This window comes from Balaenoptera ricei, chromosome 18 (assembly GCF_028023285.1).
Source record: "Balaenoptera ricei isolate mBalRic1 chromosome 18, mBalRic1.hap2, whole genome shotgun sequence".
NCBI classification, from domain to species: domain Eukaryota; kingdom Metazoa; phylum Chordata; class Mammalia; order Artiodactyla; family Balaenopteridae; genus Balaenoptera; species Balaenoptera ricei.
The window spans coordinates 16414820-16434422 of NC_082656.1; the positions used below are offsets into that span (position 1 = coordinate 16414820).

The 19603-nt window shown below is 41.1% G+C and overlaps 1 protein-coding gene across 5 annotated transcripts in view; it reads right to left on the reverse strand.

Moving 5' to 3' along the window:
- WDFY2 (WD repeat and FYVE domain containing 2) overlaps positions 1 to 19603 on the reverse strand; it is a 191207-nt gene that overhangs the window by 31832 nt on the left and 139772 nt on the right. For all 5 annotated transcript variants that reach the window (XM_059903234.1, XM_059903232.1, XM_059903233.1 and 2 more), the window contains exon 7: positions 11915 to 12041. In XM_059903234.1, the coding sequence (XP_059759217.1) occupies positions 11915 to 12041 (127 nt within the window). The remainder of the gene's footprint in view (positions 1 to 11914; positions 12042 to 19603) is intronic.

Below are 19603 nucleotides of genomic sequence, written 5' to 3' on the forward strand. Positions count from 1 at the left end.
CTACTCTTCGTTATGGTGCGCGGGCTTCTCGTTGCAGTGGCTTCTCTTGTTGTGGAGCACGGGCTCTAGGCATGCAGGCTTCAGTAGTTGTGGCATGTGGGCTCAGTAGTTGTGGCGCACGGGCTTAGTTGCTCCGTGGCATGTGGGATCTCCCCGGACCAGGGCTTGAACCTGTGTCCCCTGTACTGGCAGGCAGATTCTTAACCACTGTGCCACCAGGGAAGTCCCTTTCTGCCATTTTTTGATTGAGCTGTTTGTTTTTTGGATATTGAGATGTATGAGGTGTTTGTATATTTTGGAAATTAAGCCCTTGTTGACTGCATCATTTGCAAATATTTTCTCCCATTCCATAGGTTGTCCTTCCATTTTGTTTATGTTGTCCTTTGCTGTGCAAAAGCTTATAAGTTTAATTAGGTCTACCTGTTTATTTTTGCTTTTATTTCTTTTGCTTTGGGAGACTGATCTAAGAAAATATTGCTACAATTTATGTCCAAAGGGGAAAGTGGGGGAGGGGTAAATTAGGGGTATGGGATTAGCAGATACACACCACTATATATAAAATAAACAACAAGAATTTACTGTATAGCACAGGAAACTATATTCAACATCTGGTAATAACCTATAATGGAAAAGAATCTGAAAAAGAATAGGTATATATATAACTGGATCACTTTGCTGTCCACCTGAAACCAACACAACATTGTAAATCAACTATAGCTCAAATTTTAAAAATGCTCGTGTAAGATGCTAAGGCCCCAAGAAGAGGTAGTCTTTGTCAGTTACCAACACTTAAGGAAAAAAGCTGTTGAACTGGTTATAATCCTAGTGGTTCCTTAACTGATTAATTAAGTAAAATCTGCGCCATCTGTTCATGTTATATTTGTAAGGTCATCTAACGAAATGCCCGCTGGGCGTACCTGACGGAGCCAGGTAACCTGTGCTGCCCGAGACGTGAGGCACCAGCACGGCTCCCAGGGTGAATCCAACACAGCCAACAGACTTGAGTTTCACTGATTCTCTGTCTCTCTAGTTTTCATGCCCTCTTTACTGATTTTGTCTTTTGTTTTTCTTTCTCGTTCATACATGGCTGACAAGTTATTCCCCTTTGGTGGGGAATTCAGTTTCAGGGTCTCACAATTTGATCACCAACAAAAGATGATAGAGACCTATGTTCCCGTGGCAAAGACAGAACAAGGAATCTGGTTTCTTGGTTGTTTTTGTTTGAATATTTTTCTATTTTGAGCTCAAATTCATTAAGAATTCTGTGGCCACTGGGAAGGAGAATAACTCCGTGAAATCTCGATTGGTGATTTTTTTGTGTGCTTTTGTGTTTACTTTTGACTTGTGGCTGCAGTTGTAGGACTGAAGCCATTAAGCTCTGTGCGTCTGTGTCTGCAATTCAGAAGGGCCTTTACCTCTTGTGTATGGAATGCCTTCCTGTTTCCGGAGGGAGATAAGCAAGTGCTTATATAAATTAAATATTCCTAAACTTCACAGAAAATAAGGAAACTGAACCTCTAAAACTTTAAATTTACTAGACTTAAAAATTATTCCACAGAAAATACACCCTAACTCAGTGATATTTTAAGAATCCAAGTTCACAAAATTAGGGTAACTCTTTGGCAAATAAGACTAGCATGATGAGTTTTAAAACACAGGTATGTCTTTTTCTGGATTAATCAGTGTTAAATATAATGCAAATGTACATTTTGTTTTACTTGGGTTGATTTCTCCTAAATTTATATAGGATAACTAGTCAAATAAGCTAATATTATGCCTATATAATGTTTAAGATTTTGAAAAATAAGTTTGTGTTCAATTAATTATTCTGATAAACTTTTTATATATACAGCAATTATGTTTTATAGCATATCAACTTAAAGATCATTCCCAAGATCTTTAGGTAACTTACAATGGACTAATGGTAAGTTGAGCTAATTGATAGTCATTGGATACCTACCTAATTTCTAAGTAACTGAAACTTTGATTACAAAGCATAATAAGCATATATGATTATATATGTTTGCCTATTTTTATGTGCTGTAGAGAGGCTGTAACTGAGGTGAGTCATGTCAAATGAACGTGTTCCTTTTTGCCACTTTCAGGGGATGCAAAAGTGATGTATGTCACAGTAGAAATTGATGTCACGTGATTCATGAGCTGTGCTAGTCGAGCTGTGCTAAAATGCCTGCATGTGATGGAAAGTTCTCAATTATCCACATCCTCCCTCCTCCCAATCTTCTCTATGAAATATGAGTTAGTTACTTTGGTTAATTATTATAATTAAAATGGGTGGTTGAGACTATGCCAGGTGCAGTAATGAAAAGGAAATACAATTGTGTCTGTGTTTTTGTTTTGGGGGAAGAAAAAAAAAAAAGAGTAGTGGTTTGTTTTTGTTTTTTTTTGCTGCACCACATGGCCTGTGGGATCTTAGTTCCCCGACCACTGACCGAACCCGGGCCCTTGGCAACGAAGTCAAATCAAATTTGAGAAATGTTTAAACTATTGATTCATCTGAAAATAGCAATGATGAATCCATTGCATTTTAACATAAATAACATATATTTTGGGAAAAATAACTATATTTCCCAAAATGAAATATTTTGAAGACAAAATGGCATTGTTTAATATTTGTGCAAGTCTTTCTAATGTCTGGCTTAATAGGCAAGAACCAAATACTCATCTCTTTCTGCATTTGTTATAATGTCACTCAGGTAGCCTCTGGAAAACTCCATATTATACTTTCGAGAGAGCATAAATGAATGAAAAAGGCAATTCTAAAGTAAAGTATAAATTTGTTCCAGAATATAAAAGAGAGAAATAAAAGACAAAACATGGAAAATGAATTTTATTTGCTTTGGTTTATAATACTCGAGTCTTTAAAAAAAAGCTATAAAATACATTAAAATTTTGGCATAGTTCCCTCGGTTTTGATGGCTTGCTTCCTGAGTTTACTGATTAATGCCTTGGACTACAATGCAAAAGGATATTCTTTACCTTCTATGGAATCTGCCTAGCTAGCAGAGATTCTGTGTCTCACGAAAATTATTTTCAGAGCTTTATGTTGACTTGAAAAGTTCTTGATTATTTAAGAAAAGAAAAAGAACAAGGGCCCTCATTTGTGAAAAGACCTAAATTCTTTAAGACTGTGTTACTTTCTACATTTATTTTCAAATGTTTTCTTGTTACTTCGATTATATAGATAACCAAGGATTGTTTCTTAGGCACCTGTGCTCCTATCTTAATCAAGTATCCTCTGAAAATGGTTTTGCTTTCCCACACTGAACCCTGTATTTTGGGGAAAAAAATTTTTTTAGCATATTTTTGAATGCTAAAAACGATCTTTAGATTATCTAAAACTATCTTTAAGATTTTCTAGAGGGGTCCTAGAAAAATCATAAAGATTTGTTCCCTTTGCCTTATAAAAACAGAGATGCTATACAGAATTGCTGTGTTACTAATTGCATTTGTTTACTGTGTTACAGGAAGAGCTGTCAGATCAGAGGAGATGCTTAGTTTTCCCTAGGTTAAGTCAGTATGGGTAAAATATTATTAATATATTTCTGAAATTGTATATTGCATGGGAAGACCCTGGAGATTTATCAGTGCTCTCATTGTCTGTTTTTACCTTCAGGCAAAGTACTGATCAAATCTCTTAGGAAATAGTTATGTAGGGTATCTCAATAGAGAATTTTTACTCTTCTCAATTCTGATATTATTTATAACAGTAAAAATTAACCATTAAGTCTCTAATATCTACAGGTAACTTTGTATTATTCTGATTCTTGCCTGAAACCTCCACTATAAGCTACAGGCCAGAAAGGTCAATCTCAGAGTTTCCTGGGAAAGGACTCTATATACCAGGTATTTTTAAATACTGGTATTTAAACGAATAGACTCTTAGGCAAAGGGTACTGAACTGACATTGCTTAGATAATCTGTAAACTGTGCTAGTGGATTGAGTCAGGATTTCCTTGAATTTCTGGACTCTTTTTAGTCTGCATGCAGATGGCTTCACAAATGCAGACTGCTGAACCAAAAACCAGCAGAACAAGAATTAATGACACAGGACTGAATGAACTGAAGAGGGGAATTTTACTGTGGTTACCTGTCTGGAATACCGTTGGCGTTGCTTCAGTGTTCTATTTTTTGGATATATGAGGATGCCTTTTCTCTTACTTTTTATGCTACCTCTAACTTACAATTTAGTAAATTCTGCTTTGATAAGCTAAATCCAAACATTTAAGAATGATATCCAATTCTCAGAGATCCCCCAGAATTCAAAATCTGTTACTGAGTCCCCTTGATTTTCATGGCAATATAGTTATTTCACAGGTTTAATTAGACCCTATCCATAGTATATCATTAGGCAAACAAGGCCTTACCTAGAGTATCATATTAGAGGATAGTGTTCATTGAATCAGATATGACTAGCCCATTTAAGAATTAAGGGAGCCAATGCCTATAACCATCCCCCTCCCAAAAGGAAAACTGGCCTGGTACCTGGTTTGCAGGGTCCTGGCCTTACAGGTGGTAGGAAAGCTACCAGGCCAGGAAGCTAGCAAATGTTGAAAACCTCGAGGAATTCAACCAAGGTTATTAAGTACTATAGGTGAAAAATGGTGGAGATTTTCTTGGGCTTAGTTTCCTAGCCTTGGGATAGCAGATAACAGAGGTTCTGAAAAGCTCAATCCAAGATTCCTTATAAAAACTTTTGTAAATTGTGTGGGCTTAACAGTTGTTTAATACTATACGGCTCCATATTTGCAAAGCAAACCAAGACGGCCTGCGGGTTAATTAACACTCTTATTGCACCAATGTAAATAATTAGGCCAAACTTTATGAGACCAGCCTTTTTTTTTGTGATCAAGAATAATCTTTGAGATTATTCTGATTACAGGAGAGGAGGGGGAAGAACTCGCAGGTAGATCAAAAAACTTTGAAATGGGCAAAAAGAAATTACTGGGTATCTTTTCAATGGAATATCAGGTGTGGTCTAGCACACCCTTCTGGGTTTTCTGACTCTATGGGGGTCTGTACCTTCAGTATCTTTATGCTATTTTATAACTCTGTAAGTTATAGAAAACTGATACTACTGCAAATGAATTCTATCCAGTGAAGATGCAACTAATTTCCACGTCCTGTTCCTCACATGGAAGAAGTCAACTGTGAAAATACAAATTCATGGCAGCATTCTCCATTGCCTCTGCATGTTTCTACTCTTTGGATTTTCCTTTGAACTGGTTGTAACATCTTACCAGTTCCTTTATTAATGAATGACTAATATAAAATCTTTGACATGTATTCATTAAAAAAACAAAGTCAATTGTTTTCTGTCTCTCCTGGTTGTTCCTTCATACGTTTTAGAGTATGGACTGACACGACCGTGACATTCCGGGGCAAGAAGGAAAATCTACCTATTTGAACAGATTCATAACCGCCCTGTGATTTGAACTACATCTCATTTGTTAAGGCACCTTGATACACGTCAAGGATCTTGCAAAACGAAATAAGCTACAGAAGGAACTGCTTTGCCACTCATAGCTGGCAGCAACATTCAGCAACAGATACATAATTTATGGGACTCCAGTCCTGTTAATATTCCAACACAGAAGAACACAGTGATGAATGCTGTAGCCCAAGCTTTGTAATAAAGCTGCTCAGGGGCTTCTTGATTTAAGGATTCAAACTACAACCACCTTGCAGTCAAAAACAAGATGAGGGAACATCCCCAGGTTCACAGATCAACGGTTATAAAAAGTAAAAGATACCTTCTTCTTGCATTCATGTTTCATCTGGCATCACTGTAGCATTTATACTAGAAAGCATCTCAAAACTGGTTATTATTTCATAGATGAGCATTCCATGAACTGCACTGCAAATCTCTTATGAGTGTATAAAGACCCCCCTTTGCACAACCAACAGGCTCCACCATCTACAAAGACTATTCTTAGTGGGATGGCCGCACTTCCCTTCTCACCAGCCCTAGAGGGAGTATTTCTGATCGGGCCAAGCTACGTAACACGGAGGACGCAACACAAAAAGAAAACAAAGGTCCCCTTGTCAAAAAAAAAAAAGAATTACAAGATGGTGACAGTAGAGCATTAAACCAAGCACGGGACCCTTCTAAGCGTGAGGCCTCGTACGATTGCATAGGTCACACGCCCATGAAGCTGGTCCTGTGTCTGACGCTTCTTAAAGAAAAAGGGTAGAGAAGCCTTTATCCTCTTTATAGAAACAGATTTTCAGACACAGGTTAACATCTACCCAAACGTCAACTTAGGCCCTGTTCCATCCCCAAAGTAGGGGGGACTTAAATGTACAGCAAAGAAATGAAACTTTCCAAAGTATGAAAAGTCCCAGCTCACTTGGTGAAATCTAACCAGTTAAGCATCTGCTTCTAGAGATCTCTCTCTCTTATATTCGTAACTCCCACATTCCTAAGTTTTCCAGACTTCCTAGAACCAGAGAAGGTCCGTGACCGATCCACACATGAGAGGTCTCTGGGATAACTGATACTTAGGGTAATCCCACACCAAAGGGACCCTAGAAGGATCGTCTCCCCAGGGATTCTTGGACAACAGCCAAGGCTGAACCTGAACTTGGGGTCTCCTTTCTGGGAACACTGGTTTGAGCATCAGCAACATTTTGCTGTTCACTGGCTAGAGTGGAAGTTCAGATTAGCCACTGGCCCTCTGTCCACTTGCAATTTCCTGAGAACACTGTACTTAGTTCATGTAGTTCTGTTTGGGTAATCCTGAGAACGATGAGAAATCTCTTCATCTCCTAAGCTCCAGATCAAGAGGGAATCCCCCACTGAGGCCACCTACTTTCCAGTAAAATGGCAAACTGACCCACCTTTACCACCTTTTCATACGTCTAGCACAGCTCCACAGAGGCAGGGACTGTTTTCTTAGTCACCTTTGGGTCCTAAGAGCCCAATACAAAGTCTGATCTGTAGACGGAGCTCAATGAACATCTGCTGAATGTATTAGGTATAGAGGGAGTAGGTGTATGTGGCAATATTTCCATTGGAAATGCTACAATCAGGGAGAAACAGTAATCTTATCTGAAAGCTTGATTTTTGAATTATTATCATTTTTATTAACAAGAATAATGTTAACAATTGCCACTAATTACCCCTTATTCTTGTGCTGATTATTTTACATGCATTGTATTATTTATGATTTTTGACAACCTTTGAGGGCTTTTCTTTCCAATATTATCCTTATTTTAGAGATGAGGAAACTGAGGATCAGAGATGAGGTGCCTTGCCCAAGCCTACAGAGCCCTCAGCAGAAGGGCTGCCTCATATACAGCCTGGCCTGACTCAAAGGCTGTTATTAGTCACCACACTATACAACCCCTCTCTCTTTGACGAGATGCTACCCTCTGTAAAGAACTTTAGCTGCTAATAGTTTGACCTATTATGTCTTTAGTTAGCTAAATAGTTAAAAATAGAAAAGACATCTCTTCCCATCTCCCCTAATGATTCTCTAGTGTGACAATGAGAAATGCTCCTAATCTCAGATTCGGAAGGAGAGAAAGCTTTCATACATATTTATCCTTGGTCCCTCTCCCCCAAACCCAGAAGAAGCTGAATGCAAGAATTTTACTTCCTTTCATAACTTTGATATAAGAGAAAAGCATAAATTCTCCCAATGTGTATTAATTTATGAATAGTCTATTTCTTTACCAAAAGAATTCGAAGATGCTTATAACAAAAGTCTTACCCATGGTAAGAGAAACCCAGAGCTGGGGCTGTGGAAAGAGGAGGCAAAGACACAGGCCATGTGGGCCCAGGGTCATGTGGGTCTTGGCGGAGGGATCCATCACAAGGGACCACGCAGACCTTTACCTGTACTTTAAATCAAGTTACCATTAAATTAAATTGCCGGAAAGTCTTAGAGTCCTAAGAAAACAGTATTAGAAAGAAAACATGTGGCCATGAAAGAAAAGTTGGTCATGAAATGATAGGTATTATCCGAGAATAAAAAAGGATCTAAAAGGTCCAAGTCCCATGATTAGATCTGACAAGGTGGGCATGGGACAATAAATGTCCAGGTTTATGCTTCAATAATATCCATGTAACTGGTAACTGATTCTTGAAAAACATAACTGGTCCCTGAAATTGGAACTTTTTCTTTGCCTTTCTTTCCCCAGAGCTGGCACGTAATCATGTTCTACTTGCTGCAGGGAATAAAAATACCCAAATGCTTCAAATGCAGATAATATTGTACTACAGAAGTATACTTTCTCAGCTTTTTTTCCTCGGACTTGGAAACATTTTTGCTGTCATCAATCACTTACTTGTGCTAAAGCTCTCTCTGCTTTGATGGGATTTTTACACATCAAATCAAACTAGCTACATAAACGTTGTATTTCTGCCAATGAAGGATGGTGTGAAAGCTCAGAACCCGGGACAGAAGCCACAGGGAGCTGTCCCTCCACACTGTGGCTGGACATTTCCAGAAGAGGGGAAGGCAGTCTCCCCACCCTTCAGGGTGGGGAATCTCTGGTCCCATCTGCTCTTCCCGGTGCCCAAGCTCAACGATTGGGTCCCTGATTTGGAACTCTGGCCACCAACAGTCATCCTGGGGGAAGGTGGGAAAATGAGGAATTGTAGGGGAGCAAGGGGCAGCCTGGGGCCCCAAACAGAAAGTCTTTGGCCTCTAAAGTAGAAAAGAAAGAAAACACCATGGGGCATGGTGGGGACCGTGTTATTCAATGTTTATTTTTGTTTCCCCAGAACCTAGCACAGCGCGGGATACAAAGAAGGTTCTGAGAAGCTTTCTCTGCTGGACTGAACTGAGGTCTGGGAGACCTAAGCTACCAGCTGGGGTCTTTGAGGATGGAAGCCCAATATTCTCACCGAAAAAATGATATCTGACCTCTCTCTTTCATAGGGTTATTATTGTAAGATTAAACTGAGGTGTCTGTGTGTTTTGAAAGCTCTTTGACAAAATATTAGGCGCTACTCAAATACAAGAATCAAGGATGGGGTGAATCGGGAGATTGGGATTGACATACATACACTATTGATACTATGTATAAAATAGATAACTAATGAGAACCTACTGTATAGCACACAGGACTCTACTCAATGCTCTGCGGTGACTTAAATGGGAAGGAAATCCAAAAAAGAAGGGATATATGTATACGTATAGCTGATTCATTTTGCTGTACAATAGAAACTAGCACAACATCGTAAAGCAACTATACTCCAATAAAAATTAAAAAAAAAAAAAAAGAAACAAGAAAAGATTGCTGATAACTTGGAAAAAAACAAAAAATGAGGGCTTCCCTGGTGGCACAGTGGTTGAGAATCTGCCTGCCAATGCAGGGGACACGGGTTCGAGCCCTGGTCTGGGAAGATCCCACATGCCGCGTAGCAACTGGGCCCGTGAGCCACAATTACTGAGCCTGCGCATCTGGAGCCTGTGCTCCGCAACAAGAGAGACCGCGATAGTGAGAGGCCCGCGCATTGCGATGAAGAGTGGCCCCCGCTTGCCGCAACTGGAGAAAGCCCTCGCACAGAAACGAAGACCCAACACAGCCATAAATAATAAATAAATAAATAAATAAATTAGAAAAACAAAAACAAAAAACAAATACAAGAATCACCAAACACCAATCCAGTGGCCAATTTTCAGGGCAGAGGAATGGCTGCTGTGAACGTGGGCCTTATCCTGCCTGATGCCCTTGCCCTCCTTTCCTGCACCTTCTTGGTGAACCCCGTCTTCCTCCATCTGTCAGCAGCTCCAGTGCTTCCCTATCCCCACCTCGGGCACTCAAACCCACTCTCACAGCGTGACACCAACGACGCTGAGGAAGTTTACTTCTCCTAGTTCTGTGACACCAAGGGCAACCCCGCTCAGGCTAAGACCTGGTGTCAAGGAGCCCCTCATAGACTCCACCTTATTACTAAGCTTGAATTATCAATAAGGAAAGCACCGGGCAAGGCCTTCTGCTGTTCTTCCTGTTCAAGGCGGTTCTGACCGGTAGCTCCCGATCTCACCAGCCTGTCCGCCCCACCCACCTCCAGGGTGTGATCCTATCAGGATGGACTCCAAGTATGGCTCGTTTCATCTTCTAAAAGGCCAAGCCTGTATGTCTCAGAAACTGGAAGACCTATTAGTTTAGGTTTCATTTTTCTGGAACTGAAAGACTCTGTCTCCACTTTATAGCTTTTCCTTTCTTATCCAACTGTAGATGCAAGTCTCCCAGAACAACGTTTTGCCTAAGGACACGCAGCACCCAGTGATGCTGGCGGTGAGTACTGACACTCGCCCTGCTTGCAGTCTTTGTGAACCACTGTGTAGAAATAAAACGAGTTATGAGCTAATCTGAATGAGTCCAAGAAATATTGCTGATCTTCATTCAAAGCCTGTATTTGATTTCTCGGAGGGAGCCCGTGTAGCAGGAATTACTTGGTAGGGTAGCTAGTAACCAAGTATTAGGAAACAGGGCTGTATTTTGCTTTTCTTTTTCTTCACTTACATGGATGATGTCAACTCCTTCTGCGTGATCTCGATACGTGTCCCCTTGTCATGGAGAGAAATATAAGGGAGTGATTCCTTTCATGAGCTGATACTGAGGTCTGAGTGGTCCCACAAGCCAAGTATAGCCCCAGACAACTGATCTGTTCTCTCATGTGGGAATGAAGGACTTAGTAGCTACGTCTCTAAAATTAAACTCTAACACAAAAAATAATTATTTGTGCATGGGCCCTCTAAAACTGAATTAGCTCATATCTAATAATTCCAAACTGTAAATTTAACTACTTAGGAGAAGTTTTTGAAACTCGTGTTTCCAGGCAGATCTACAGGCAGAGCTAATGCCGCTTAAAACCAGTCAGTTCATGGGAGTTGATATATTAGAGTCATAGTTAAGATCAGGTTGAAAACTTTAAAAGTTAAAGACAATTCAGATTAGCTTCAGAGTTCTAAAGCAGATTGAAAATTCTTTTTGGCAACACGGATCAGGCTTTGCCTCCGGGGACCTCGGGCAGCACACGTGGGACAAATCAGAGTGTGGTCCAAGGGTCACTGGCAGAGCTACTTGGGAGGCTTGTTACGACACAGATGCCCGCAGCTCCAGACCAGTGGAGAGAATCTCAGAGGACAGGACCCAGGAATCTACTTAACAGATTTCTCAGTGATTCTTTGCGGACAACAAAGTTTGAGAACCGCTCCAAGGAAGCACAAAGCTTTCTCTGCTCGTCCCCTCAGTCTCTTGAAATCCTCTCCTTCAGGAAGAAGAGCCTGATACTAATCAAGGCGAGTACTCAGTAAATATCTGGGGAAGTACAACATGTACTGGGTGAGGATATTATCTCTCCCCTTTTCCTTAAGCTGCCAGGAATCTTGAAACCACATTTGAACTCAATTATAGAAATTCTGTAGGCCTTCATAGCTTATATTCTGAAGCTCTTTTTTCTCTTACTCTCAAATTTTTACTCTTATAGTCTTCCCTGGTTCTCTTTTTTACCTTTTATTTCTTTGCTGCCATTATTTTATTTTGTGGTTTTTGTAAGCACTCTCAAATCCTCTGTGGATTAAAATGGGGTATAAATAAATAAACATACTTATGTACAGATATAAATCAAAGTGGCCATTATTTGCGTTCCTGTCATGTTATCCCCAGGCTAAGCTCCTGCCACAAAGACTGGCCCGCATGCCTTTGTTCCAGCTTTCAGCCAGGAATATTTTCCCAGAGTTCTTCATAAAAGCACCAGCAGGGAATTCCCTGGTGGTCCAGTGGTTAGGACTCGGTGCTTTCACTGCCGAAGGCACGGGTTCGAGCCCTGGTGGGGGAACTAAGATCCCACACACCCCGCAGTGCAGCCAAAAATAAAAAATAAATAAATTAAAAAAATAAATGATAAAAAAAATGAAAGTACCAGCAGCCTTACTTATGTCCTTGGAGCTCGATGGCTGTTCCTTTTCTCCCACCGATGTCCCACATGATGACGGAGTGGTCGGAGCTCCCCGAGAACAACATCCGCTGGACGGGGTCCCAACAGAGGGCAGTCACCCCACCTGAGAGAACAGACACAGCTGGCCATTAGTCACAAAGTGACAACATTATTCACCAATAACTTGTGAGAGCAGAGGAGTTCAGCTCTAGCGCAATTCCTGGCACAAAACAAACTTTTGTGGAAAGAACAAATAAGTCCCCAAAGAGAAAAAAATGGGCTCCAAGAATAAAAGTCCCACCCTTTATGCATTTTCCCCCCAAATTTAATGTACCATAAAATCAATTACTGTAAAGACCAAAGGGGAATGAAAAAGGCAATTAATTGACCTTCAAAAAATAGACATAGCTCTAAGAACAGAAAATACCGCACCGTTTGGAAATATTGACCATAGTATTTAAGCCCTGTCTACCTCTCACCCCGACAGCAGGTGAGCAGTAAACGGGGCTTTAAAAAAGCTCACTTAGATTTATTTTATTCTTGAATACACGTGTTGATAGACAACAATATCAGAATTTAAAATTTATTTTCTCCCTCTGGGAATTTAAATTTATAGATTCTGGGAAAATTACTTACATCCTCAAGTGTCAGTTTCCTCAACTGTAAATTGGGGATGATGAGATTCTGGGAAAATTACTTACATCCTCAAGTGTCAGTTTCCTCAACTGTAAACTGGGGATGACGGTAATACGATGATACCACTGAGGATAATATCAGCCTAACCACTGCCCACTTCACAGGGTTACAGTGAGCGTGACTGGACCAATTACCCGGGACCAGTCTGTAAACTGTGGTGTGCAGTACAGATGGTTATTAGCACCACTCCAGTGGTGTGGCCATAAAATATTATGACAGATTTTCTTCCCTGGCAGTCCCATCATAAATCAAACTTCTTGTGTACTGAGAACAATAGTAACTTTTTATGTATAAGATGAGCAAAAAGCTTATGAATACTTAAGAATATGAGAAATACTCATTTTTTACTCATTTTTATTGAAAAATATTATATTCTGAAAAGAACATACAAGTTGCTTCTTATTTGTTGGAATCCGACATTTTTCTTCTTTAGATCATCAATTTGTTCTAATGAAGTACTGCACTTTAAAAGCTTTTAGGAAAGTTTCTCTCATATAATGTCTCAGAAGGTATTTTTTCAAGATCAAAAGGAAAAAAAACCCCACTATCCTGGATTATGCTTAATAGCTTCTCCCTATACCTGCACAACATTCTGCGTGTATATATTCCTGTCCCTGTAAGAATACACACCACTTCCCCCAGTGCACCTGTGCTGACCACCCCCTGCAGCTCCCATCTCCTCTTCCCTCCCCCGCTCCCACCCCAAAACAAGCACAGGGCCAGCAGCAAACAGGCTCTGGTGGTACCTGTTGAATGAATGAAAGAGCAGATGAATGAAGACACAAAGATCGCTTTTTCATCCACAAATCTCGTTATTTGGAACTCCTCTGTTATGCTTACTTAGCCTTTCAAAGCTAAATATTTTCTCTTTCTGTATAACTCATCTCTCCCTGTTATTAAACTTCATGTACCCATCCCCCGCCCCTTAACCTTCCTTCAGTATCTGAGAATGTAATGCTTCAGGATATGCATTCCATCGTGCAAAATGTTTATTCCCACACAGTACTAGAATGACTCACTTTGTTAAATATCTGTGGCAGAGTCAGCTAATTGTTTACTGAAATTCATGTTCCCTCTTCTTGTATATACAGCGCTCCCTGGAAAGTTGCTTCCTACAGGGGCCACATTAACTGGCCCCTCTTGCAACTAGGGGGCATGTGACCAGTTCTCAGCAAGGGAACCCAGAAAGTACACGGAAGTCATATGCATCCCTCCCAGGCCGAGGCAGTTAAGATGTTCCTTTTCCACTTTCTCTTTATACTTCCTCCTGGAGGACTCCAAGATGCCAGGACACAGAGAAATTCTAGAAGGAGCCTGGGACCCTGAATGACCACATGGAAAAGAACAGGAACATTTGCACTGGATTGTTACATGCATGAGAAAAAAGCCTTTGCATTAAGCCACTGAAATGTTGAAAGTTATTTGTTAGAGCAGTACCATTACCTACTACAATGCCATAGAATTACTAGAATATTATAATAAGGCTGGTCCAAGAGGAAGGCGAGAGTCACCCAAAGCTTCAAAAATGTCAGATAAGTGAAAAGAAGTTATTAGTTTAGACAGTTAATATTGATGCCTTATACTTAAACAGAATTAGAGAGAACCCTGGTTGGAAAACTGTTACATTAGCCTCCAAAGCAACCCACTATAAACTCTGAATTAGTTTTTCCCTCAAAATGTATCTAGAATCTAAGCACTTCTCACCATCTCCACTGCTACCATCCTTGTATGAGCGACAATTAAAATTCTTGCTTAGAAAATTAAAAAGTATGACACATATTTTGTTGTAAAGGCTCTGGGGAAAAAAGCACTCTCATACATTGTCGATGAGGATGCAAACCAGTAACATGGGGAAGGCCATATCCAACAAAACTACGTGTGCACTTAGCTCTCAACCCAGCCATCTCACTTCCAGGAATTTATCTGGAAGATACTGTCCCTGCTCCCATCAAATACACCAAAATACACACTCTATTCATCTCAGCATGGTTTGAAATAGCAAAACATTGGGAACAACTTAAATGCTCATATAAGAGAGTGGGCGAATAAACTATGGTACATTCACAGAGTACTATGCAGCTATGAAAAAGAATGGAGAAGACCTGCTGGATGGCTATGACATGATTTCCAGGATATACCGTAAAGGGAAGAAGGCAAAGTGCAAAAGAATATCTACATTATGTTACCTCTCATCTAAGAAAAAAGGGTAGATGAGAAATTACTGAGATTTGTTAACTACAGCAGGTGTGTGGGAGAGGCTGGGGAATGGGAATGGAAAAGCGATGAAGGAGAGACACTTTTGTGTTTTTTTGGTTTGGTTTCAAGTTTTGGAATCATGTTAATATTTCACATACTTGAAAACAAGTAAAAAATAAAAACTAGGAGTGTGTGTGTGTGTGTGTGTGTGTGTGTGTGTGCGTGCGTGTGTGTGTTGCTGAGGGGGAGGGGGAAGGAGAACCCAAAATGGAATATGAACAGAAACAAGTGAACCTAGCCATATTACAAATAAGTGGTACAACCTCACTGAAGGGGGTTAGGGGAAGAATTGACAAAATTAGCTATGAAAAATGGTAATAAGGCCAAATATAAAAAGATTTGTATACAAATATAGTACTCTAGTTAGTTTGTCAGATATATGATAAGAAACAGAATATTTACATAGTTTCAACGTTTCAAAGTATTTCCTCACAACATACTGATGTATTACAAAGGGTGATTACAATGGAGAAACCTGGCAGACACCATCTTAACCAAGCGATCAAAGTTAGCAGCACCAGTAAGAGGACAGTTCAGTATCATGTGCCTTCTGATATGATGCACTGAGAAGGCATATCGTCCCTTTTGTTTTATTCTTATAAAAATTTAAACATAAGGAAGCATCAGACAAACTCAAATGGAGACTTTCTACAGGGGAAGGACAGTCAGGCTAGTACTCAAAAATGTCAAGGTTGGGACTTCCCAGGTGGTCCAGTGGTTGAGACTTCCCCTTCCAATGCAGGGGGCAAGGGTTCGATCCCTGGTCAGGGAGCTAAGATCCCACATGCCCTGGGGCCAAAAAACCAAAACATAAAACAGAAGCAATATTGTGACATATTCAATAAAGACTTTAAAAATGGTCCATATCAAAAAAAAATCTTTAAAAAAAGAATGTCCAGGTCATGAAAGCACAGAAAGACTGAAGAACTGTTCCAGGTTAAGGGAACTAAGGAGACGTTATCACCAAATGTGGGGTGTAGTCGTGCGTTGGATTCTGAACCAGAAAAAGGATATTAGTGTGATAACTGGAGAAATGTGACTAACATCTGCGGATTAAAGAACAGTGTTGTATCAAAATTTCCTGATTTTTGATATTTGTACTGTAATTTTCAAAGATGTTAACATGTGGGGAATAGGGGTGAAAGATGCATGGGACTCTCAGCACTATTTTGCACCTTCTTTAAATTCTGAAATTATTATACTAGCCTCATACAACGTTTCCTGCTTCCACTCCTGTCCCTGTTGTCTATTCTCCACCAAAGTGATCACTGAAGCACACAAAGCAGATGATGACACCCCTTGCTTAAATCACCCCTGTGGTTTCCCATCCCATTCAGAGTAAAACCCACAGTTCTCTCCAGGCCCTTTGTGATCTGGCTTCTGCCACTATAGGGGCTTCCCTCTCTCTCCTCCTCCACCTTACTAGCTCTGCTCCAGTCAGCTGGACTTCCCAAAGTTCCTAGAACAGGCCAGGTTCATTCCTACTTCTGGGTCTTTGCATTTTGTTGCCTCTGCCTGTGACTTTCTTCCCCTAGATTATCACTGGCTTGTTCCCTCACAAATGCCACGTCCTCAGAGACCTCCCTTGACCACTCTTACCACTTTCCTCCTTATGGTATTTCTCTTCAGAGCGATGCCTACTGTCCCACCAGAATATAAGTTCTAGGAGGGCCAGGGCTTTGGCTTTTTCCCACAGGATCCCCAGGATCTAGAATTCTGCCTGGCTTACAGTAGGCATTCAATAAGCAAATGATTGAACGAAGGAGGAAGTACATGAATGATTGTCCTTTGCCTGTTCTTAGGACGTGAACCAGGCACATGACATCTCTTTTCCCGGCTGACCAGTGTTGTCTGTGTGCTGGTCTTCACCTATTCCACTACTCACACCTGTTAAGTCAGGGAATGCTCATCTCAAGGAGAAGCTTTGGAGATGGTCTTGCTTGACTGGTTAAGGATTAGGGGGATAGAAAAGAGAAAGATGACAAATATATGATTTCTCCTATTTAACATGTGCTTGTGTCCCCCCCCAGATTCATATTCATATTCAATATTTGGAGGTGATTAGGTCACAGGGGCAGAGACCTCATGAATGGGATTAGTGCCCTTATGAAAGAGACCCCAGAGAGCTCCCTCACCCACTCTGCTATGTGAGGTTATGGCAAGAAGACAGCCATCTAGAAACTAGGAAGTGGGTTCTCACCAGACACCGAATCTGCCAGTGCTTTGATCTTGGACTTCCCAGACTCCAGACCTGTGATAAATAAATATCTGTTGTTTATAAGCCACCCAGTCTATGGTATTCTGTTATGGCAGCCAGAATGGACTCAGACACCATGTGAAATGGGTGGCTCAGGTTCTTTAAAACATCATGTTAGATTTAAATAATGGTGGGCACTGGTAAAAAGAATGGTTAGAAAGACTTATTTAACTTTAAAGACTTAATTGGATGGGCTGTTCAACCTGTCCAAATAAACATGGAAATAACTTAAATAGGGTTTCTATGTGCCAAGTGATAGATATCATTCAGCTCCTCCTAACTAATACACACCAACATCTACCAGCACTACACCACGAGAAGCAGGCCCTCTGGCCTTTGTTGGTGACTATGGGATAAGGATGGTTTATGATGAAGAAATGGGAAGTTGATATACGGTATCAGAAGTGCAAAGGCTCTGGAACCAGATTCTAGGCTCAAATGACAGCTCTACCCTTATTAGGTATATGACCTTGAGCGAGTTATTTAAGACTTTGAGCCTCAGAAGTCTCATCCATAAAAGAGGGATGATAATAATTTTGTTAAGATTAAATGAATGAATATATATAAGCACATAGAACAGTGCCTAGTGCATGGGAAATACTCAATAAACGTGAGCTATGATTATAGTGCAGGAGACCTCACCTGGACCATCTCTGTGACACTGTTTTTTGTTGAGTCAGCCTAAGGCAGTGATCAGCGCGTTCCCATGCTATCTCAACCATCATAAGATCAACTAAAGTTTTAGAAACAAGATCCACCTCTAGTTTTTGCACATCACATCAGGCTGTAAGGAGCCAGAGCTGGGAAGGGGAGTTCTCGGTAACACAGAGTCAGGAAGAGAGAACAGATAACCAGGTTAAAGCAAGTCAGGGCATATTCATCAGACTCTCCCAGGGCTCAGACTGTTATACCACAGGCTTCAGGAAGAGTGGGAAAGATGGAAGGAAAAGCTGCAAGACAGGAAACAGGATGGGACTGGGGAGGCAAAAAAATCACCCTGTGGTCCCATCCCAGTTCTATGTAAATGACCTAACAACGGGGTCTCTATTGGAGGCTGGCTTATAAATTGTAAATCACAGCATTCATTTCAAATCAGTTCAACAAGCAGCTACTGGGCATCCTCTATATGGCAGGCACTGTGCTAAGCTCTGTGGATATATTCAAAACAAATAAGACTCAGACCAACACCAACACAAATATACGATGTTAGTTCTGGGAACGAGAAGGACGCGCACGTTGTGTTTGGTGGAGCCATTCTCTCACAAGATGTTGTTGCTCCCTCTGCCTGGAGCGCCAGACCTACCTTTTATCCCCCAGGTAACTTTTTCTCCCTCTTCAAGGTGCAGCTCAGGTGCCCTCTCCTGCAGGAAGCCTTCCCTCCAACACCCCCAATCTAGGTGAGGCTCCCACCTCTGCCCATGTCTCTAAAGGTCACCATCACTCACTGGATCCAACTTTGCTGGATTATAAATCTGTCCCCACTGTAGACTTCAGGCTCCGTATCTTTGTATTCAAGCGCAGTGCACAGAGCTGGGTGCACCAGAGGTGCTCAGTGTTATGTTTACTCACCTGGCCCGTTAATTGAATGGCAAAGAAGCGCAGGAGGGCAATAAAGGAGAGCAATAAGCCGTCACAGCAGAGGCTTTGGCAGACACGGAGGGGCACAGAGGGATGGCGCGGGAGCCTCTTCCTTCTGAGGCGACTGCTGCCTCTGGCAGCTTCCTGGTGGGCAGCGGAGTCCCTTCCACGCGACACCCCTGGCGGCAGGGAGAGTCAGCCGCCTCGCGGGGCAGTGCAGACACAAGGCTCCCCGCTCTCCGTCTACACCCAGGCCGTCCTCCTCGCCCTGCATGACCCATAACCAGGATGGAGAATGAGAGCCAGGGCTGCGATGGTTGTGGGTTTCCGGGGTTTATGATATTTTAATTGACAAAAATCATTTATTCCATCTCGTTGTCCTTCACTCCAGCTTTCCGCTCCAGAGCTTTCCCTCATGGTTTCATTATATGCCTCTCCCTGCCTTGGCCCTCCACAATATAACCAACAGAATCACTTTTAACATAAATGAATTCATTCTTAAAAGTCAAAGTTTTATCTATACTATTTTATACTCTCATAAATGGAATTTTTAATGGCTGCATAATATCCCAAAGCATGGATGTACCTTATTTCACTTACTGTTAGGTTTTTTAACTTTTAACTATTATACGTATTGCTAGGATGAACATTTTTATACATAAAACTTTATTCACATTTCTGATTTGGTTAGAAGAGTTTCCCAACCGTGGAACCAGATCAGAGTATAAACAGTTTTAGAAATTTCATACATGTTACCAAATGCTCAGTGAGCTAATTTTTGGAGACTTTTACAACATATCTTGCAAAAGCTGAAGACTAGGTGGAGGGTCACAAAGTCAGGGCTGGAAACTGCCCGCTCTGTCCCCACCAGTGCGACCTGGCATCTCACCACGCACCTC